General features: G+C 38.8%; 1 protein-coding gene across 7 annotated transcripts in view; it reads left to right on the forward strand.

Annotated features, from left to right (window-relative positions):
• Window positions 1-23,417, forward strand: part of LOC113547560 (rho guanine nucleotide exchange factor 4) — a 118,872-nt gene that overhangs the window by 58,217 nt on the left and 37,238 nt on the right. For 5 of the 7 annotated variants that reach the window (XM_053235246.1, XM_026947957.3, XM_053235262.1 and 2 more), the window contains one exon: window positions 888-1,017. In XM_053235246.1, the coding sequence (XP_053091221.1) occupies window positions 888-1,017 (130 nt within the window). Of the gene's footprint in view, window positions 1-887; window positions 1,018-2,829; window positions 4,242-23,417 lie in introns of those variants that run through there. The other 2 variants (XM_026947961.3, XM_053235264.1) reach the window with 2 other exon arrangements.

A 23,417-nucleotide genomic window follows, 5' to 3' on the forward strand; every position in this document is an offset into this window, starting at 1 on the left:
ATATAGACTCGATTTACAGTTTGTTAGTATGCTCATGTTTGGTCCATCAGTATTTTTCCTGACCCTACAGATTACCACTGTGGCTTATTCTTCCCTCATTAACCAGTGAATTAGGTGTGTTAGGGAAATGAAGGAAAATGAGGGAAAATGAAATTTTGCTGGACTCCAGACATGCAGAGATAGCCATGCTTTGTATGATAACTTTAATGCATTGTTTAGTAGAGCCACAGTTCCCAATCCAGCTCCAGTCAGTCCAGATTTTTTTTTCTGCTTCCATACACCGGGTAATATGGTACTCAGGTGTATTAGCGTATGATCTGGTTTCTCTGACAAGCTACCAGCTGTCAAAACAGGCTAAACTGGTAGACCATCTGCAGTTGCACATACAACTGCACATATCTGTACTATATACCACATATAGTGCATACATTTTTTCCAGCTATCTTTTATATCTTTTAAATTTGTATTTTTTTTATACTTTTCTTTTTCTATTTCTATCATAAAAAGCCTTTCACTGCATGTTGTACTGTGTATGGTTGTGGGTGTGTGAGACCAGTAAAATTTGACTTGATTTGACTTGATCTTTGCCAGCTGGCAAGTTATTTTCCAGCTTCATTATTACTTGTCTAAGTTGATAAATGTCTAAATGAATGTTTGCCAGCTTCTAAATGCCTCCCTGTTGTGTTATTTTCATAAAAATAACTTGACAATGATGTTGCAATAGTAAAGATAATTTAGTTCAGCTTGGGTTTTGGACCTGATAGCTGGTCAGTTCAAGCTGGATTTTACAGCAGTGTGGAAATTACCATGGGCTGGTTTGAGAACAATATTTTATTAAGATCTGTGTGATTAGGATAAGGATTACAATCTGTAAACTCTTCCTCCAGGTGAGGACCCGGTTGTCTCTATGTGCATTGAAAGTGTTTCCTGGAATGCCACTCCGAAGTCTGAGCTTCTCTCACAGCACCCCCATTGGGCTGGACTGCCTCGGCTGGAGACGACGCATGTCCTCCCCTGGTGAGTACTGAGGCTTTTAGTGTTTTGATGGCTGCTTGTGTTCATTTTTGAAGCATTACTGAGACCTTACGATCTTATCTGAGTTGGTATTATATCTTTTTTTTCTGATGTATGTGGCTAGTTGTCTATATTTGGATATGTCCCGGTACATAAGGTTAAAATTATGCTTGTTTTGGTAATGGCCAGTTGAGATTGCGTAATGCTTGTGGGCAGCGGTAGCTCGGCAGTTAAAGTTCTGTGGCAGTGATCAAAAAGTTGTGTCAGGTCTCTGACCTTAAGCAGTACCTAGAGCACTGAACTGCGTAGCTAAATTCTGGATAAATGCATTAGCCAAGTGATTGCTAACCAGTGAACTGTGGGGCTTGTGAGGACCCAAAATATTTCAGGGGATCAAACCAAGCATTCGAAACTAGACTGTATCAGAAATAAGTAACAAAAGACAAAAAGACGTAGTCCAGCTACTCCAGTTTTCTAAGCAGAAACCATTGTGGCTTTTATAACAGATCTTCTAGAACAGTTTATGACATGCATTTATGTAAAGTATTCAGCTGAAGAGAGAGAGAAGGGACTTTTCACAACATTTTATAGATTGAAGAGATCATTGCATTTGTTCTTTGTTTCGAGTTAAAAAGAGAAGTCTGTGGCAGCAGTCAAAAGTGGTAAAATGGAGTGACCACTGTGAAACAAAACATGACCACAACACCACTTCAAACTGATTATTTATAGCCATACTGTTGACCCCAGTGGTGTTAGTCACTTACCCAGATCTTTGTAAGCAAGGAATTTTAGACAGATGGATCTTTACACAAATACACCTGAATTAAAAGTTGAGAGATTTGGTTTAGATATTTGTTTCATGTGGCAGATGCAACATCACCTTTCTTGAGCCACTCTGTTTCAGAGCCAGTTTTAGGACAGTGTTATTGTAATGTTAACCGACTACCAGCAGGAGGCAGCTGAACTCTGGTAAAGCCTTGCATGATCTAAGCCTACACTCAGTTTGCAGTGAAGGCCCTTTTATTTTGCAGTGGACAACAGTGGTCTTCTAAACCCCACATACTTCCTCCTTATGGGAATGTGTCACGTTCCATAAGGCTATGGACAACTGATGTGTCTGGAGTTTGTCTGTTTATCTGAAAGTTAAAGCAAGACAGGATTACAGAATTACCTCTGGAACGCATTACACAGCTTCATTAGTTCTGGAAATTTGATCATGTAGCTCTTACACAGACAACATGTGGCTCTCTTGATGTCCTCAGGGACTGGCACATTCGTCCAGTCGAGGGTGTGGGCAACTTGGTCTTGACTATGAGTTGACTATATATAAAAAGATTCTGAAACATATAGACAGTAATACTGTATATTCAGTGGCATGGACGGTCTATCTCACATTAAAACACAAACCATGTCCTGTGCACCTACACACTTGACTGACCATACTTATCCTGAGATTGAGGTCAGACCTGGAGTGCCGGATGTCATCTCTGTAATTAGATCAATTTGTGTTTATTGTATTGAGGGAAGAGATTTGTGGCTGCCTTCCTAGCGTTGCTTCTTGTAGAACTTGATGCCTATGTATTTAATACTAATCTCACACCTTATTTTTGATCATTATCAAGATGGAATCTAAAAGAAAACTCCTAAATTTTTATAAACTTTTAAAGAATTTGATACTGAACAATGAGTACTGACTAAATCAGTTGATCGATGTTAGCCCCCTAGAATTGTTTGAGCTATAATTTTTTTTATAGGAATTGAATAGCTAATGATGTTATAGGATGACATAAAAATCAGTGTTTAGCAATAATTCTGGGTTTGTCCAGTGTTTAAGCAAGTATTCTCTGTCATTCTCTGTATGTGTGGAGTTTCTGAGAATGTTCTCCCTGTGTTTGCATGGGTTTCCTCCCATCTCCCAGGAACATGCAGGTAGGTTGACTGAGTAGGCTAAACTGCCCCTAAGTGTGGGTGGACTGGGTGTGTATTCCTGCATCATGGCCAGTGTTCCTGAGATAGACTCTGGATCCACTGCCATTCTCACCAGGAAAGACAAATGATTGAATGAATTAGCTACTACTCATGCCTCATTTTGTGGAATGGTTGTAGTTAAATTGTACTGCATCTGTGTTCTTGTATCCTTGATGGTCGATCTCAGAAAAATAAGATAGCCATTTGGACTTTTTTATTTAAAAATAAAGTATTTACTTTAGCCTCAGAATTTATTTTAGAAAATGCCTCACTTGAGATCAAGCTAATAAATTTTGTTTTGGTACACTGTGTCTCAGTACACAGGGAGTATCCTATATCAAATGTGTAGGAGGGTAGAGAATATCCGTTTAGACAGTTAGCCTCCCATCATACCACGACTGTAGTTTATGAGAGATATTAATACCCAGCCCTGGGAGGAAAAGTGCCTGCAGAGATTTGTGCGTTACAATATCATTATGAAGGGCTGGGATGACATTAGCTCACATTTCTAGCTTGCATTATATAATATGTATGTACTGTATACAGTGGGTGTTTGTGTACATTAGTATATAAGAGCGCCATCAATCTTTAGTCATAAGCAGCAGCGCCATAAAGTGATGCCATAAAGCAGATTGGGTATGCACAGACAGGCAGGAAGTCCCAGCATTATAGCTTCTTGTGTGACACTCTGCAAAGCACCAGGGCTTTATCCATTACAGCCAGGTTTCAGCTGGAGAGAGGGAAAACAAGTGAGGGGTGAAATGAGCTGCTTTCAGTGCCGCTCTAATGCTATCAGTGGCACTTTTTCATCTCCCGAGTTCCCCCTCAGAGCCCCCCGCTGATGAATGGTGTGCTGCTATGGGAAAAAAGTGACAGAGCGAGGCAGCGAGAGAGAGAGAGAGAGAGAGAGAGAGAGTCAGAGAGGAGGAGCTGCAGATCCTACAGCAGAAAGGCTGTTGCTAGTGACCAGGCAGCAGTATCAGCTAGCACTTCTTCACACACACACTTTGTTTCTGTTGAGATCGCAGCAGACAAGGGTGTACGCTTGTGCGCTGCCATGCGCACCCAGCAGGGCGGCGCTGAGGGCTCTGTGCCCCTGCCCGGGGGTAGTTGTGGCAGTAGCAGTGGCAGTTCAGGCTTGTCACCCGGATCGGACTCGGATGCCAGTCTCGGGCCTGGAACTTACACTGGGTATGGGGGAACCCTGAGGGGCATCTTATCCCGATACTGGAGCCTTGAGAGCCTTCACTCCACTACGGGTAAGATAAAACATACAGATATATAACTACTTACCATTTTTTATAGTCCGACAACTTCATTTGCAATAATAATACTCATATGGTTGGTGTCACTGCTTTCATATTGTTTTATGTTCATTAGACATAATGGATGAATGGAGGAGTAGATGGATGAATTCAGTAATAATAATAATAATAATAATAATAATAATAACTAGTTAATGGTGATATAATTTGTTGTTGTTCTCTGAATGTCCTTTGGTTTTTTACTGTCCAAGCTTGCAATATGTACAATTACAAGTATGTGGATGGATGGATGGATGGATGGAGGTATTGAAGCTTTGCAGTTCACTGAATGGATGGAGAGATTGATGTTTCATGATTCTTTAAATGGATGGGGGGATTGATGCTTTTTGGGTCTCCTGATAGATGGATGGAAGGATGGATGGATGGACAGACAGGTGACTGGATTGATTGATGTTTTGTGGTTCTCTGAAGTGATAAAGTGATGGAGGGATTTGGTGCTTTGTGGTTTTCTTGAATAAATGGTGGGATTGATGCTTTGTGGGAATAATGCTTTCAGGTTCTGTAGATGAATAGTGGGATTGATGCTTTGTAGTTATCTAAATAGATGGAGGGATTGATGCTGTGTGGTTCTCCTGATGTATGGACAGATTTAGAATGGTTCTCTGTAATAGTCTATAAATATATTAATGGATGGATGGACTGATGCTTTATAGTTCTCAGGATGGATTGAGGAATTTATGCTTTAAAGTTCTTTGAAAAAGAAGAATGATGGGATTGACACTTTTTGGTTTTCTGATTGATGAATGAATTGAGGGATCAGTTCTTTAGGCTTCCCTGCATGGATGGTTGGATTGCTGTTTTTAGATTCTGTGAATGGATGAAATGATGCTTCATGGTTCTCGGTAACAGTAGATGATTAGATGAACTGATGGATGAATGAATGGATGGATCAGTTTACAGCATGTTATTCTCCTACTGCCACAACAGAAGGCATAATAAAAATAACAACAACAACAACAACAATAATAATAATAATAATAATGTCTTACAATATAAATCAAATATGAATGTTGTTGGTTAGTTACTTTTGCTTTCTGATTTTTGATTGGCCTAAATTATGCCTGTTACCAATATAAATGTATTGAAGGATTGATGCTTATGATACATATCTGCACCCCTGACCATCACACTCATATGTGGTTCTTCCCCAAACTGTTCCCACAATGCTGGAAGCGCACAATTGTCTAGAATGTCTTTGTAAGCTGTAGCATTACAGTTTTGCTTCACTGGAACTAAGTGGCCCAAACCTGCTCCAGCATGACGATGCCCCTGTGCACAAAGCGAGCTCCATGAAGACATGGTGTGTTAAGTCTGAAGTGGAAGAACTCGAGTGTCCTGCACAGAGCCCTGACCTCAACCCCACTGAACACCTTTGGGATGAACTGGAACACCGACTGAACCCCAGACCTCCTCACTCAACATCAGCACCTGACCTCACTAATGCTCTTGTAGCTGAATGAACACAAATCCCCACAGCCACGCTCCAACATCTAGTGGAAAGCCTTCGCAGAAGAGTGGAGCTTATTATAACAGCAAAGGGGGAATAAATGTGTGTTATCCCCCATGGCTTTGGAATGGGCACATATGGGTGTGATGGTCAGGTGTCCACATACTTTTGGCCAAATATTATAGATCAGTAGATTTTAATTGGCTGAATACTGTTAATATAAATGTATTACAAATATATAATGCAATATAATATTTATGTTTATGAAGCATTCATGATACATGAGGTTATTCAGCGTGTGTAAAGGAGGCAGATGCAGATCGGTGCTGATTTAGCAGGTCACCTGCATATTTAAACCACCAACATATACAGATGACCTGCTAATTCAGTACCTGCATGTGTCCATGCGTCCTCATATGACATGTTTATGAAGCATGTGAATTCCACTGATATTCGATATGCATTTGATTAGATTTATAAATAATTGGCCGTGAGCATCTGTTGCTTCAGTGATCTAAGCGTGTGTTTATGGTTGTGCTGATGCAGTATGTCCAACTGTGTTATTCCAGTGTGTGATCTCTGTCTCCGTCTCTATCTCTGTCTCTGGAGCTTAAGCACTCTTCTCACATTCATTTCGTTTGCTCCCTCATCGTCATGGTGACGGAAGCGAGGTGGACTTTATTACACAGATCAGATGATGATAAATACGTACAGGTTTATGCAATGTCTTTGGAGACTTCTCTGGATCGATATCAGGCATTGATTATTGCGCAGTATAAAAGACGAGGATGAGGCTCCTGCATCATTTAATGCGAGCGTCATCGATTCGCACTTTCATTCACGACCTGTGAGGCAGCATTTACTGAACCTCAGGATCTGTTGATTTCTGTGCTTTGGCTCTTTTTCTCTCACTATTCCAAAACACTGTTGATGGCTGAACAGTGTGTTGAAAGTTACGTCGTGGTAAACATGCCACTGTAATGAATGTGTGTGTTCACTGATGATGTGCAGGAACCACTGACAGAAACCAGACACATGGAGATGGAAGCAATCAAGCTCCATTCACAAAGCCACCAAACCTCATTCACGCTCTCTGGGTGCTTTTTCACTGCATATTTAGGAACATGCTTTATGCTTTTTCATGTGCTCTATGGAAGATAAACTTCTTTCAACTGATATTTAATTACTATTAATTAAATATGATATTGCTGTATTATTAATACTGTATAAAAGCATCAGAGGATTAGTCATTAACTTCACAACTATGATGCATTTAGTGTATACAGTCTATCTATGACATTATTTAAGATGGGAGAAAGATGGGAGGAAACCACAGAACCCAGAGGAAACTCACAGGGAGAACATGTGAAACTCCATGAAACGGTAATGCTGGAGCTGTGAGGTGGCAACACTATATGCTGTACCATTATGCCACTCTAATAGGATTAAGACAACCAAAAGTAGACAAAATAAGGCCTTTACATCTATATTTACGCCAGTTTGCAGACTCTAATCCATGTAGATCTTCATGGCTTTTACCGACATAGCTAGCTTTGTTTTGAATGGTGGACTAAACTAAAAAAAAAAAAAAAAAAAAAAAAAAAAATGACAGCTAAGAATTTTTTTAAATGTTGTCTGGTTCCTGGTACCAGAACCTGGTGTTCCAATAGTTTCCGTTGGTGCTGATTTTGAGCTGGAACCAAAAACTTCACAACCTGTCAGTGGCTGATGGACAACTCCACTTTTTTTTCCTTTTTCTGGTGCAAAAAGTTATTGTGTATGCAATAAAAATGTTCTTTTTCCTGCTCTTTATTTTTCCCTCTCTCACTGTCTTGCTCTTTCTGTCGTACATGAGCACACACTCGTTATAACCCCTGCAGCACACCGTTCTCCTACACCATACTCATGGCTCGTTAGCGGTGAGTCACTGCCACACTGAGCATCAGTAGCAGGCATATGCTTCCTGATGATACAATCCTGCTAGTCAAATCCCACTGGATTGATTTTAGTGTTTGTGGTCTTGGCATTTGACCTTTTGAAAGGGGTCAAGGTTTAGGGTCAGGGTCAGAGTCAGGGCTGTGCTGGGAATCTAGTGCTAAACTCAAGTCAGCTCAATTTTCATTGTTGTCTCACACAAGTGGGCTGAAATATTGGGTCTCCAGAAACAGGCAGCGACATATAGCACAATACATATACATATAAAACATATTACACAAGAATAATTGACTAATAGTGATTGAATAGACATATGTGGGGGCTAATCTGATTTTGGCAGGTTTAAATAGCCTGCTAGCTTAAACACCTAAGATAAAAATGAGGTCATAATGGAGGCTAGGGTCTGACCTCAAGAGTTGGCACAGTTTAAGCGGCCGAGTGCCATCCTGATCCCCCCTTACAGTCGCTCAGCCTCATTCTCAGACTGCTCCATTAATAAAACACTCAGTTGTAATACATTAAATTATTTACAACAATCGTTAAGTGCTGCTATTGGTATTCCGTCACTTAATGTTAATGGTAACCTTTAACCTAATGTGCTAATGTGCTAGCTTTCCCCTCACGCTGTGCTAGCCCTGACACACAGCCAGCTTTTTGCCTCTGTAGTGTGTAGTGTGTTACAGCTCATGTCACTGTGATGAGAGGTTTCCCAACAAAACAGTGAGCTGCTGACTCAACCACCCGAGATTACGACGATGTCATATTATGTCATGGAGGCCAAGGATTTGACCAGAAACACTGATGGCCTCATAATTCTGCCCTGTTAAGTAAGGTTTCTGCTTTTACATCCACAGGTGCTCACTGTAGTACTATTCTCTGCTTAATTTTTAGGTGGCTGGTGTACTGGCTATACGCTGCTAGTTATTAATGGTGTAACAATATGGGAAGGAAAATTTTTAAATGTGTAGATTTACACCAGTGAAATTCACATAAACGTGGGAAAAGGTTTGGGGAAATTTGAAATATTTTAACAGCATTTTATTTTACCTGATTAATGTTAGCTATGTAGTGCGCTACAGAACATATGCACAACTACCCATTTGACAAGTCAGATGTTATCCTAATAAATGAAAATTCCATCTTCTAGTGTCAGAATGAGCTGGAAGCTCAGTGTTGATCTTCCGAATCACTGCTGTGTACAGTTTTTGTGGTGAAAAGACCAGCACAATGCTATTTGGTTATAACAGAAGTTCCCAGGAGCTGTGGCTGGATGACTAGGAACAAATATATGGTATTCTTATAACATCCCCCAACTCTAATGGTTGTTGCTACATTTTTTTTTTTTTTTGCATCTCTTGGCACTGCCACTTTGCTTCACCATCATGTGCTCAGCTTCCTGTCTGAGTAAGTTACCAGCTCTCAGTGAAAATGAATGAATGAATGGCTGGTTTGTTGTGTGACATCCTGAATACAGGATAACATACAATGTTCACATTACACAGAACTCCTGTGAAACATGAAAATGTTTCAAGGCTTGAAAATGTTGGCCACTGTGAATAATGCTGTATAAACACAGAAAAAAAAACTTTATAAAAAAGTCCTGTTAGAACTAATTCTACATGATTTCTTGGATGCTACCTCTCTCTCAGACTGTGCAGTCTATTACAGTACTTCTTGGGGTAACCCTTAAAGTTCAATGTAGAACCTTATAACAGAGTGTTTCCCAATCAGAAAGGCCTCCAAGAGCACTTATTGGAAGTTAAGAACCCTTAAATAGCCTATGAACCCTTGAAGAACCCACTTTCTCTAAGAGTGTATGCATAAACTGGGAAGTGTGAGGTACAAACTTTCCAAATTCTTGCTAAGTAAACTGGTACTTGTTAAACTTTTAGCCTCTACTTGGAACAAGTTTCTGATAGGGAAAAATATTGTAAGGTTCTACATACAGCCTTTAAGGTTCCCCCAGAAGGACAACCAAACATTAATTTACTAAGAGGCTAGAATTTTTCTCAACAATAGGGTTACACAGTAAATCGTCTTTAATCCCCAACAATCAGAAAGCTAAATCTGGGCCAGATGACAGCATGTGTTTGTATCAAATTTAAAAAACAAAAGCTTTAATCCATAATTCATGTCAAACTTTGGGTACTTTTGGGTCCTCGTGAGAAATAACATGTGGGCTTCTACATGGCACACAATAATCCAAGCCATTCAATCCAGAGTCCGAAAAATAGTTCAAATTAAGCTTTAAACTGTTCTAAAGATGGCACACTAACCAATATTTTCTTTTAATCTCATTTCACCTCCTTATCCTAAGCCATTGTGTCCTCTCCATGATAGCACAGAGGGGCCTAAAGTGGCCAAATTTAAAGGTGATGTCATGCTAACATGAGTTTATGTCATCCGAACAAACACAGCCGCCTTTCAACCAGAAAAACAAGGCAGTCATGTCTGAAAGCATTCATCTAAAAGACACAGAGAGAGAGAGAGCGATGTGCATTTAAAATAGGTCGCATTTCCTCAGTCTTATAGCTGTATAGCCTCATACACTGCCACCAAGCCCAAGAGGAACAGGCCAAGCGTGAATAACACGCCCGTGATTTCTGTCTGCTCACACCGAGGGCTGACTTTCACTCATTTCCTCTGAAGGAACATAACCTCAATAGAGCAACTTTCCTGCTAAATGAAGGCAGATTTACTGCTCTTATCTTCTCATAATCTGTAAATAACTGCCCTCATACACTAAACTGCCCATTTATTCGATTTTATTCCTCTTATACCACAGCAATCTGATAGAAGAAAAACAGCCTGCATTTGAATATTTACCAGACTTCAGTGTGAGATTTTACGACAGCGTGGTTAATCCGCTATCTGTCAATGGCCGACCAATAGCAGCGTGTCTAAGACATGGTGTGCCTGTGAAAGTAATTATCCACCTAATGGATTTGTAACAGGTCCACAGTGTTCGATTAGCTGCTGCCATGTAGTACTGAATGGCCCATAAACGAGATTTAACACCCTCCTGTCTTTTGTTTTTGCAGCCCTTTTGAATGATGTCATATCGAGGAGGTGGAGGAATCGATGGCACTGAGTGTATTTAGATTGATCTGATTAAATCCGATGGTCAGTCAGTGAGTCTGTTATCCACTCAGGCACAGACATCGCTTGCTGTGGGTTTGTTGGATGGATGCTGTCTGTTCAGTTTGTTCCTCTCCTGCTGTCTTATTAGATTAGATCAGACTGGCTTCATAACTCGGTGAAATGCTGGAGTTATGAGGTAGACCTTTATCCTCAGGTCCATAAATGCTTGTAAAATGTCCAGTGCTCCCAGCGCACAGAGCTCTTATTAAAAATGCCACGAGGCCAGAAATCATAAAGCTCAGGGTCTTGATTCATGTCTGACTCTAATATTGCATTCAGATGTAATAAATACACTCAGCGTTCTAATGGGACTTTTTCAACTGCTGTTTACTTTGTAGTCAGTTATGTAAGAGATAACAGCCAACCCAGTGTCCTGACCTCATATCAGGAAATAATCAGCAAAGCAGAGGCCGTTTTTGTTATTTTATGATATTGGGATGCATCTCATTTACACCACGGCTACTTACGAGTGTTTAATAACGAAGATTTAATAATGAAGACCCTTAGCCTTGCAGGCTCAGCTAGAGCTCTCTCGTTGCTTTTCATTAAAACATTTCCATTTTCTAGTAGGATCATTGCAACATAACAATAACCTACAGTATAAAAATGTATAGTATGAAATGAATATGAAATAATTTAGGAAATGTATTTAAAAATTTAATTACAATAAATTCAATTAAAGTTTAAGATAAGTAAACAAATAAATAATCCCTTGTGTGTTTTCATGTTATACTAACAGGGTTTTAGATTGATTGTATTCACAGACTCTAGCATAAGGACATGTTTTTGATGGAGACTGTAAATTAAATCATGCTGGATAACAGCATCTGTTAAATGCTATAAATGGAAATGTAGAATTGTAAATATGGGTCTAGATTCTTCGTTTTAAACTAACTTCTCTCATTGTATGGCTTAGGAAACTTTATACCCTGATATACCATCAAAATTACACTCAAATGATGCAACTGGCTGTAGATGTAAACTACCACTCTAATGAATACAGTTACAGATGGCACATATGTTATGTACCATTACCATTACATGCCATTTTACATTGCATTAATATTGTAAACACTAAATATTACGAGATGCGATTTTTAATTTTGGCACCCACTGACTGGTGACTGATGCTTCTGTAGGCTTTGTAAATGCAGAACAGCTTACTTTTTAGACCACAGCCTCCTTCAGGCCAACCGTAAGCAGTAATTTTGCATCTCAGGGTTTAATTTTCACAGATGATGTAGGCATTATGAGCTTCTAGGCTCAAGCAAACAACAGAAAGATAATTCAGTTTTGTCTTGTAAAAGTGCCCACACACTTGCTTGTGCTCGGTTTTGCTGTCTCTCTCACTCACTTTGGAGATTCTTTCTCCATAAATAGACAAATCTCTTGCCTCCTTACTGCTCGCATTGTGATCCCCGAGAGCAGGAATGCTTGGTGAAGTGAAGAGGAGTTAGAGGAGTTGACATGACAGCAGAGCATACACATGTGATAACAAAATAGAGGCTATTTCTGTGGAGCTACTCTTCTGTAAAAAGCAAACAAAACTATACCATTGTCATTTATGCATCACGAAACAACAATCCAACTCGTAAATTTAGAACAAGATGCATATTAGATACATACATATATAAACATAGATACATATTAAAGCTACAAATTCTAAATGAGAGCTTTACAGCTTACTGCTTATTACAGTTGACTACTAGCTACATGTTACTGTACTAACTCTGTTTGTTGATTTTTTCCTGGTCAACTTTTTTTTTTTGTCTCACGCATATAGTATTATGAGAACAACAAGCAATTTATGCATCTGTAGCATGGCAATAGTTTTTTAGTGTACACACATTTTCAAATCATTTAATAATTTAATTAACTTTTTAGATATAATATTATGCATTAACAGAGTGGCATCATGTGGGTCCCTGGAGGTCTAGTGGTTCGTTCTCAGCGCTCTCAGCGCCACGGCCCGGGTTTGATTCCCGGCCAGGGAACCAACCCCAAGCCACTGGGGTTGACATGACACATGGGGTTGCACAGCACTCCCAGTGCTGGTCCCAAGCCTGGAAGGGCATCCGTGCCAAGTAAAATATGCGGACCAATGACCTGCTGTGGCAATCCCTAATGGGAGCAGCCAGAAGAAGAACAACAACAACAGCGTGCCATTATATACAAATAGCCACAACTTAGAGTTTGTGTTTTAATCCTGTTCCCTTAGTTGGATTATCCAGCTTAAACCATTCCAATAATGAGATGTTTCTTTGGAAAGCCTCAACCTGTGATTGTACTGGTTTCTAAATGAAGCATGAAAGTTGTAAGTGTGCAAATTGTGATTCGTCAGTGCAACATGAAACCTGTAATGGAATATTAACAAATAGTTTGTGGTATAATATAGTGTGAAATACATACAGCATAGCAGCAAGTAGCCAATAGTACTACAGTAAGCTGGTATAGTATCAAGTAGGTAGAAGGAGTGTAGTGAAAAATAGTATAATAACAAGCAGCGAATAGTTTTATAGAAGTCGTAGATAATATAGTAACAGGTAAAGTAGCAGTATAGTAATATGTATAGTAGCTAGTAGAAGTATAGTAACATGTAGCTAGTAGCAGTATATGAAAGCCTAGATTGTTCGCTACACATCGCATCACTGTTTCCATGGCAACAGCGCCATATGCTTTTGTTTTGGTTATTCTTCCTGTTTTCTTATATTCTTTTACTATAGTATTAAGTAGTAAGAAGTAGTAAATAGTAATTAATGGTATAGTAACAAGTAGGATAGTAACAATTATAATAAATTCAAAGCATTTATTTAGTTGTGAATCTTTCCATTCTTCCTTTTTCTTCCTATAACTACTCTGCACTTCTTTTTTGGTTGTTTGGTAAAACCATAAGGCTGCTTTATGCTGAAAGAATGGATCGTTAGCTTTGCTTCACATTACTGTTCCCATGGCAACAGAGTCATATGCTATGCTTTTGGTTGTCCTGCCTGTTTCCTGTCATGTATTTTTATTTATTAGTCTTTATTTTCTTAATTGTTCTTAGCTGTTACTTGATTCCCTTGATGCATGAGTTTAATATGCTTTAGTTTAAACCCTTGGTTTTTCCCGGGGTTGTAGTACTGTTTCCTGGTTCGTGACATTTGCCTGTCTCCTCATTGTTCATTTTAAACATTTCTAGATTTTTAATCTCAAGCTTAAGAACTGTATGCTTGGAGTGGATCCTGTCTTATTTGTAACCTGCTTGACGTTTGAGCTGGAAAGGTCTCCAGTCATTCCCTAACTCTTGTTTGAGTTAACAGAAGAAAGACAAGAGGTCAGAGATGGAGGGAGATGTGCTCTCCTGTTCTTCTCCCTCCACAGCTTGAGCCATCTCAGTTCTCTCGCTCCTCTTCCTCTCCTCAGATTCCTCCTCCTCACTGAGATCAGTGTGTGTTTTATCCTCTCGGAGGGACAGCTCCTCTTAGTCTGTAGATGTAGCAGTGTGTGAAGGAGCTCGTTTCAGGCCAAGGGGTTGTTAAGTGTAGCTTTTGGAGGTGAATATGTAGGGTTTTTTATAACTCTCTCTCTTTCTCACACACACACACACACACACACACACACACACACACACACTGGAGGAGCTTATTATCAGTGCGCTCACACCTCCTCTGTGCTAACGGATGACGCAGCAGTGTTTGTGGTGTGTGCTGCCACTGAGACTCTGTGTGTGTTTGCACCTTCCTCTCTAAATTTAGGTTTAAGGGCTTATTGGCTCCCTGCAGGTGATACCATATGGATGTGTGTGTGTGTGTGTGTGTGTGTGTGTGTGCGCGTGCGCACTGGTTCCCAATTCACTGCATCCAAACACTGCATACTGAACTGATTTAGTTTGCGGAAAAGTGTATGCATGCATATTTTCTTAATTAAAAAGAGCATTGTCTATATATATCTTTTTACCTTACAGAAAGACCCAGTGTTTTGCTTTGTGTAACTTTTGAGAGCATACATTTCTGAGGTATTGTTTTTTTAATGCAGGTCTTGTGTTGTGATGGTGTTTTAAAAGCACAATTAGTGTTACAATTGTTTTACTAATTCGCAAATACACTATACATTTTCAAAAATCAGTAATTCTGACAGCGAATCAGATCACCTACTCTCTCTCTCTCTCTCTCTCTCTCTATATATATATATATATATATATATATATATATATATATGGTAAGAATAGCAGCATATTGACAAAAGCAGTTTAAAAGGCATAGTAATAAGTACCTAGTAGTAGTACAGTATAGTGATAAAGATAGTAATACGTGGCTAGTTTAATGCAGCAATAATTATAATAGAATAGTAACAAGTAGCGTATACAATTTGTGTAGTACCAAGAAGCAAATACTAGTGTAGCAACAAGTGTATTATTGTTAGACAGAGATAGTGTTTGTAAGTTAGAAACATGTAGAATGTGTGTAGCAGTATAGTAAGCAGTAGCTTTTATTACTGTAGAATAGTAACATACAATTTTTTAGGATAGTATAGTAATGAAATGTCCACGTGTACCATAGAGTATAGTGACATGCAGCTAGTAATCATGTACTAGCTTATAGTACTGGTACATTAACAAATATCTTATAGTATATTAATGTAACACATACGTGCAGTAGTACTATGATGAAATTTAATGATTTTTATAGCATGTTCACCCAAAACTGACTGAGTGTTACTACTTTACTACTTGAACTAAAAATATCTGGGTGCAGATGCTGTTTGTCAGAAGGTGTGACAGCAGCACATCTTTAATTTGTTCGTGAACAGATTACTCTTTTTTTGTGTGAAATTAATTTACAACTCTTTGACAGAGAATGATAATGCTTTTCTAGAAGCTGAAGGTAATGATTCTGGAAATATGCAAAAGAAATTTTAAGGCTTTTCTTTTCATAGAAAAGCATTAATCTGATTAACGTCAAGAGTTAACAGGATAACAGGGACTAGCTTGTCTCACGGACATTCCACAACATTAAATGTAGCAATAAATGGATAAAAAGTATGACCTTTAATAAATAAAATAGCAGTCCGGCTGAGCAGAGTGTTGTTGTTATCTCAAACATGTTTGTCATGCTACAGCATGTTATTTTACAGTGAGGCATAATTATTATTTACTCTCTGTGTCACTTACAGTCACGTCTACTAACCTGAGAGAACGACCAGGGACTGTTTTTATTTCATCAGTCAGCAATGACTCCTATATAATTTAACTGCTGTAAAGAATATATCCTCACATTGCTATTAATAAGTCATTACATCATTACAAGTGTGCCGATAATTCTTTGTAAATCAGTAACTATTCCTTGTAAACAATTTATAAACTCTAATAATGCCTCATAAAGTTCTAATAATGTGCTATAAATAATAATAACAAATAAATAATCATGTTTTTACACCATAATTTTCTTGAACAGCAGCTCTGACAGTAGTTCTGGCTGTAACATAAATGAGAGGTTTATATTAATGTGCTCGTTCGAACATGTTATTGTTTCTATAGTAACAGCTCAGTCTCTCTGCACCGCATTATCGAAGGCTAATAATAACATTTGGTAAGCTTTCCACTCTGGGAATAAACTTCAAGTCAGAGGACTTTGTCCTTTGCGGTTTCTTGGTAACATGACAATCTGCATCATGTTTTCTTTTTTTTTGTCTTATTAACTTCTAGAGAGAGAAAACAGAATGGGTTAGGGTTAAGGTTAAGTTTAGGGTTAGGGTGAGGATTAGTATAGTATATAGGGTTATGAATATGGGCTGCTGGTGAGGGAATGACTGTTTATAGCTGCTATAAAGTAAGCGAGAACAGGAACTAACTTTGTTGGCAGGTTGCTGTGGTATAAAAGGAATAAAACACTTGGGGATGTGCTGTTATAGGAAAATAATCAGCTTCTGGGTGGTAACAGTATCTCACATCGGGCTGCATCACACCAAACCGTTGTGGATTATTTTCCTATAACAACATGGCATATCATGTTTTATTCTTTCTTTATTTATTAGAGTTTAGAAAAATGGTTATAGGAAATCATTATCAAATTAAACAGAATTATTAGCACAGTTGTAATGAATTATAAATATGGGCTGCGTGGAAAGTATCACTGAATATAATACCTAAAGCTGAAACAAGTCTCGGTTCTCAGTGTAAAACTGTCGAGAGGTTTTATCGCTGGTAAAATGTGTGCATGCTGCATGCTGTATGTGAATATGTGCCTAAGACGCATTAACCTTTTTTTTGCTGCTTTGCTTTTCTTGCTTGGTGTTTCGACTTTGGTGCCCATCTGTCTCACGCTGTGAGCATGCCCAGATAAAGTCAAGGTCAGGTGTGAATAACTACACTGTTCACATGCTTTGTGTGAGCATCTCTGTGAATAAAGAAACACCCCCCACCCTGAACAATGCTTCACAGTTTATTTAAATAAGTATTTTTTTTTTAAAATCTAACAGTTGGCAAGCCAGCCAAGAGTAGAAAAATACAAGACACAAGTTAAGGACGTTGTGAAACTGCAACAATAAGACTACAGAAGAAGATGCAAGCTGGTCCAGGCTGTGCTTATATACACTCTCAGGATTAAAGGTACTAAACTGTACCAGTCCTTGTTGCAGTGCTTGTAGAATCAAGTGTACACCTTTTCTACCTTTAGTACTTTCATTTCCCTAGAGAGGTGTATGTGGTGTATATAAAGAATGAACATTCTATCCACATTTCCATGGGACAGATGCATGATAAAGGTGCTAAAGATAAAGACACCCCAGTGATAAGTACAGTTTATCACGATGCAGGTACAGACGCAAGTGCATGTATTCAATGGTTTATTTAGAATGGCAGACAAAACAGAGATGTAATCTGAAGCAATGTCGAGATTCAGGGAAGGGTCAGGAGACGAGCAAACAACGTGAACTAGCACAGGCAAGAGCAAGACGAGAAAAGCAGAACGAGAACAAAACCAGAAGGACAGTCTATAAACAGCAGCTCAGGTTAGACTGGTACAGAAACACAGAGCGTATATTTCCTACTGCGTGAGTGAGTGGAGCAAGAGTCCCTATATACTGAGTGTGTGTGTGTGTGTGTGTGTGTGTGTGTGTGTGTGATTGAGTCCAGGTGTGTGTGATCAGTAATCTGGTGAACATGAACGTGAGAGTCTGTGGTGGATGAGTGGTGTTGATGTGACACAGTTACAGTTTATTCTCCTTTTTTTCTGTTCTGTAATTTTTAAGCATAAACATCAATAGACAACTCCTTAGGTCTATGAACAAGTCTATGAAAGGTTATTAAAGCCAGTCCTGGGAGAAGGAGAGAGGAAAAAACGAAGAATAGAAAAGCAAAAGAAAATAAACTTAGCAAGGTGAGAGAAAAAAGTACAGATGGTTTTATAATAAAGGAAATATTATGCATATGTACGTGTGCCTGTCAACACATTTATATCAAACTTGGCATTAAATTACATTTGAAGTGGAAAAAACACCAGTTGAAATTGTTATAAGTCACGAGTATTAATGTACAGAGACTTTTCGACATCCAGTTGTGTTGTGTCATGATAGCGACAAAGGGGCACTGAACTACATTACCCATCAGCCCCAGCATGTCACATGACCATGTCACGTCCCACTGGTCACTTACTCTTGTTCTGTGTTATTCCTATAAGCACCCCTATTTACATTCTGGTTTCTGTGTGTTTTATTGTCAGGATTTTGTCATTGTCGTGTGTATGTGTTGTTGTGTGTGTGTGTGTTCCACAGCCTCTGCCTGCTTTTGCCTTGTACCCAGTTTTTACGCTCGTGATTCTTGTTTTTACAGTTTTGGTTGTTTGTGTTGCACTTTGTACAATAAAATCTGCGCTTGCATCCGCTACCTCTACAAAATTCCTGACGCTCTGATGTACAGCCTGCTTATGTCATGCCATAGCTACATATAACCTCGCTGTATAACTCTCCTGTGTTAGATATAAACAAACGAGTGGTTTTTCCTGTAAAGCCCTCAGTAGTACACTCAGACCTGCGGAGGCGGGTGTGGCTCCGCACGGCTGCTTGGCACTGAGTGGAGGATTTAGCAGGTTGGAAGGTTCTCACTGTGGTATGTGAGAGATAAGAGGTAATGTTAATCTCCAGACCTGAGGATATGCAGGCCTGTCAGGGAGTGTGTGTGTGTGAGTGTGTGTGTGTGAGTGAGTAAGTGAAAGAGAGAGAGAGCTGTCTTTTTTATTCTTTCATGAGGACTGTATTGAATCTGATTGGTCACCATAAAGAAAGATGTGTGTGTGTGTGTGTATGTGTGTGTGTGTGTGTGTGCGCACGTGTGTGTGTGCCTGTAAGAGTTAGGGGAGAAAAATAAAGAGCATGTCTATGTGGACACTGGTTGTTGTTTTATACCTTGTGAGGACCACAATCAGTGACTTCGTGGGGACCTCTGATTGGACCCCATAAACCAAAGTGTGTGTGTGTGTGTGTGTGCGTGTGTGTGTATGAGAGAGGAAAAAAGAAAGAGAGAAGTGTTAAATAGACATTAATTATTATTAATTATAACTTTGTGGGGACCTTAGAATGGTCCTCATAAAGAAAAATGTGGGGTACGTGTGTGTGTGTGTGTGTGTGTGTGTGTGTGTGTGTGTGTGTGTGATAGAGGAAATAATATACAGGGAGCATTTCTATGTGGAAAGTAATTATTAAAATATTGAGTGTATAAGTTGCTTTTATCCCTTTGTGAGGATCATATGGAATGGCTAATAATTATGACCTTGTGGTCCCCATAAAGAAAAGTGTGTGAGTGTGTGAGAGAGGAAAGAAGAAAGAAGAAAATGTCTATTTTTTAATTTTTTTTTTTTTGGAAAGTGATTATTGAAATGTTGAATGTACCGTATGTTTTTATTCCTTTGTGAGGACATGCATAAGAATTATGGCCTTGTGGGGACCTTTGTTTGTTCCCCATAAAAGAAACGTGTGTGTGTGTGTGTGTGTGTGTGTGTGTGTGTGAGACTGAGAGAGAAGAGAGGAAAAAATGTGTGTGATTTCACCTTTATAAGTGTGCACTGATTGCCTATTTCTGTGTGTGTGTGTGTGTGTGTGTGTGTGTGTTGAGTCAAGACCAGTGGATTATCAGTAAAGCTCAGACTAATAACCCGATGAAGTGAAGCTGACATTTAGAGTCTTGCTCTCTGCGGGCGTGGCCGAGAAAGCGACAGATTTTCCTGCCCACTACACAACACACACACACACACAAAAGACACAACACAGTGTGAGAGGAAGAAACAGGAGAGGCTACAGGGACAAACAGTGGGGAAAAAAAACAGTCGCCACATGATGTATGCCTGGGAGACTCTTGTGAGACAGGAGAGGTAATAAAAGCGAGAGAGAAAAGACTGAAATAAGCATCTGAACCGCTACTATCCAATATCTCTCTCTTAATATTGATATATTCATATCTATTTATTTGATACTACATAATCACTAGACCTAATTAGTATCTACTGATTTAAAATAAATCAGATTGATTTCATATCAATCTTTAAACTAATCTTTAAACCTACCGTAAACTAAACTCTTTAGGCATGCTGCGTTCCTCTGGAGCCTGGAAGTCCTACCGGGAACAGTCAGGAATTAAACTCAGCATTAGCTGTGCTACTGTAGCTCCTTTGGTTTTCTAGTTTCTAGAAATTTATAGTTCACTATCTATCTATCTATCTATCTATCTGTCTGTCTGTCTGTCTGTCTGTCTGTCTGTCTGAGCATTATATTAGGGACTGAAATGCTAAATACAATAGAAATGCAAGAAAATTGACCAAATTTTGAAATATCAGTTTGGTGGATGTCAATTATAGATTGACACTGAATCAAATGAATTGTGACTCTGAATCAAATGGATGTGACACTGAATCGAATTAATTGTGACACTGAATCAAATAGATGTGACACTGAATCAGATGAATTGTGACACTGAATCAGATGAATTGTGACGCTGAATCAGTTGAATTGTGACACTGAATCAGATGAATTGTGACGCTGAATCAGATGAATTGTGACTCTGAATCAGATGAATTGTGACGCTGAATCAGATGAATTGTGACGCTGAATCAGATGAATTGTGACACTGAATCAGATGAATTGTGACGCTGAATCAGTTGAATTGTGACGCTGAATCAGATGAATTGTGATGCTGAATTGTGACATGAACTGAAGTGGAAAAAAAACCCCATTAAATGGCCATTTTAGTGTTCATGCACTTGGAATGAAAAGGTGAAACGTGAGCATGTGTGCTTGTGTGAAATTGTGCATGGAGCTTAATGTAGTGTACGACTCTCACTTCCCTCATACTTGTCATAGCTAATCCTTCTCTCTCTGTGTGTTCTCACTCATATCTCCACCACGTCTTCTGACTCTCGCTCCATCTCTCGGTGTTCTTCACTCCTGGGTGTTATGTGATGCAGTGGAGCGTTGATGATAAAGGCCTCCTCGTAAATGGAGGGCACAGTTTAGGACGCCACAGTGAGTCTGAGCGAGTTAGACTTCAGGATGTGAGGTGGTGATGCGTTGTCGACTGCAATAAACCACGGCTTTCTTTTTTGTTTTGTTCTCTCTGGCAGTCCGAACTAACCCCATTTCCCATAAGCCTCTGAACAATAGCATGCTTTAATCACATCTCTCAAAAGCAGGATTTCAGAACAAACAGAACACACACTATGCTCCAAAATCTTAACACACTTCATCCTTATTATTCAGGAATATATTATTTATAATGAATTCATTTTCATTTGCTTCATTTTTCAGTTTGGTCTGCTGCTGTCTTATTAAACACAGTGTTAATATCATCTTTTATCCCACAGCGCTGCTGAATTCTCTATTCTGATTGGTCAGAAGGTGTTGATTCATTTTCTATAACAGCAGCTCTGACAGTAGTGCAGCTGCAAATCACGGGTTTATATTAATGCACTCGTTCTAATACGTTATCGTTTCTATAGTAACAGCTCATTCACAGGAACGTGTACAGCGAAACAGATTAAAAACGTGTGTAATCATTTTCTGTAAGGAGATGTTTATTTAACATTTATGGAAGGAGTCTCCAGTGTCAGTGCTTTGTAACAGTCAGAGGTAAAGCTGGAACTTTAAGGTTTACAAGCTGTGGTTTTTTTTTGTTTGTTTTATTAAATTTTAGAGAGAAAAAAGAGAGGCTGGAGAGAGAACAACTGTTTATAGCTGCTATAACATAAATGAGAACAGGTACTAACTTGTTTCATTGAAACATTAAATGTAACTATAAGCGGATAAAAAGTATGATGTGTTATTCTTCAATTAATAGAATATTGTACTATAACAGCACTACACACAGTGATTTATTCCTCGCTTACGTTACCCAGTGCTTTACAAAAATGGCAGAATCTTCATATAAAGTGTTACCATAATGGTTATTAATTCATTTAAACTATTAGTTTGTATTTAGTATAGATAAAGTATGTATTATTACATTCTATTAGCACTTCATACAGTAGATAATGAAAACGTAATGATTCTGTCAATAGTCTGTATAACCATTTATGGTAAATGTATTAGAATATTTGCCTGTTGGTGATATAATGTAAAGCCATAACTCTCACACACACACACACACACACACACACACTGGGGAGGTGAGAGGACCAGGAGAAGCGTCATGTTCCTCTCTAATTATAAACTCATCTAGCTGACTGATTGAACTCTTAATGGAAAAACATTCGCTCCAGCGGTGCGTGGGAGAGCGGCCAGCTGCACACAACCCGCTTTGGCATTCTACTGAGGAGGAAGCTGAGGTTCGGTTCGGTTTAAACCCCTCAGCTCAGCTGAACCACTGAACTAATAATTAATTAATAATAATAATAATAATAATAATAATAATAACAACATGCTGGTTCTTTGTTGAATCTAAACGGTTCATTTCCATAGATTATATTTTACCAGCTAATTATTTAGCGTCTACGCACAACGTATTGTTCCTGTACAGCTATAACACACAGAAAAGCGACAAGTGCATGCTTTGTTCGCTGTTAGCTCAACTTTTTCTGGAGAGATCTATTGTAGAGAGATGGCAGAAGTTCCCCAGTCAGGACTTCTGCGTACTGCTTTTAATAAGTTGTCAGAGTTTGACAAGCATTGCACACGGACCTACAGTCCCGACACCCTTCGCATATTTTCCGTAACTGACTGTAAGTGACCTTGTGGAAGCCCCGCCTCCTTCCATTTCCTATTGGTAATCTTACAGGTGTGTACATCTTAACTAAAACAGAAGAGTGGCAGCTTTTTTACCTTTCACGTGCCTGGATTTCTGCCTTAGACAGTTAAATAATGGGGGCGGGGGGTAAATTATTCTAAATTATATTCATCACCCTTTATCACATCCCTTTATTAGCTTTTTCTTAATCCATTTGATGACTTTTACCACAAAAAATATATATTCACTGCAAAAAAAATAATATCTTAGCTAACTCTAGTCAAAGATGTTTCATTATTGGATTGTTTTTTAAACAAATACAAGATTATTGAGCCAAATTCTACTTTTTTTTATTTTTTGCTAATTTCAAGCTTAAAATTCGTCTTATTCTGCTGGCAGATCA

This window comes from Pangasianodon hypophthalmus, chromosome 1, assembly GCF_027358585.1.
Source record: "Pangasianodon hypophthalmus isolate fPanHyp1 chromosome 1, fPanHyp1.pri, whole genome shotgun sequence".
NCBI classification, from domain to species: Eukaryota; Metazoa; Chordata; class Actinopteri; order Siluriformes; family Pangasiidae; genus Pangasianodon; species Pangasianodon hypophthalmus.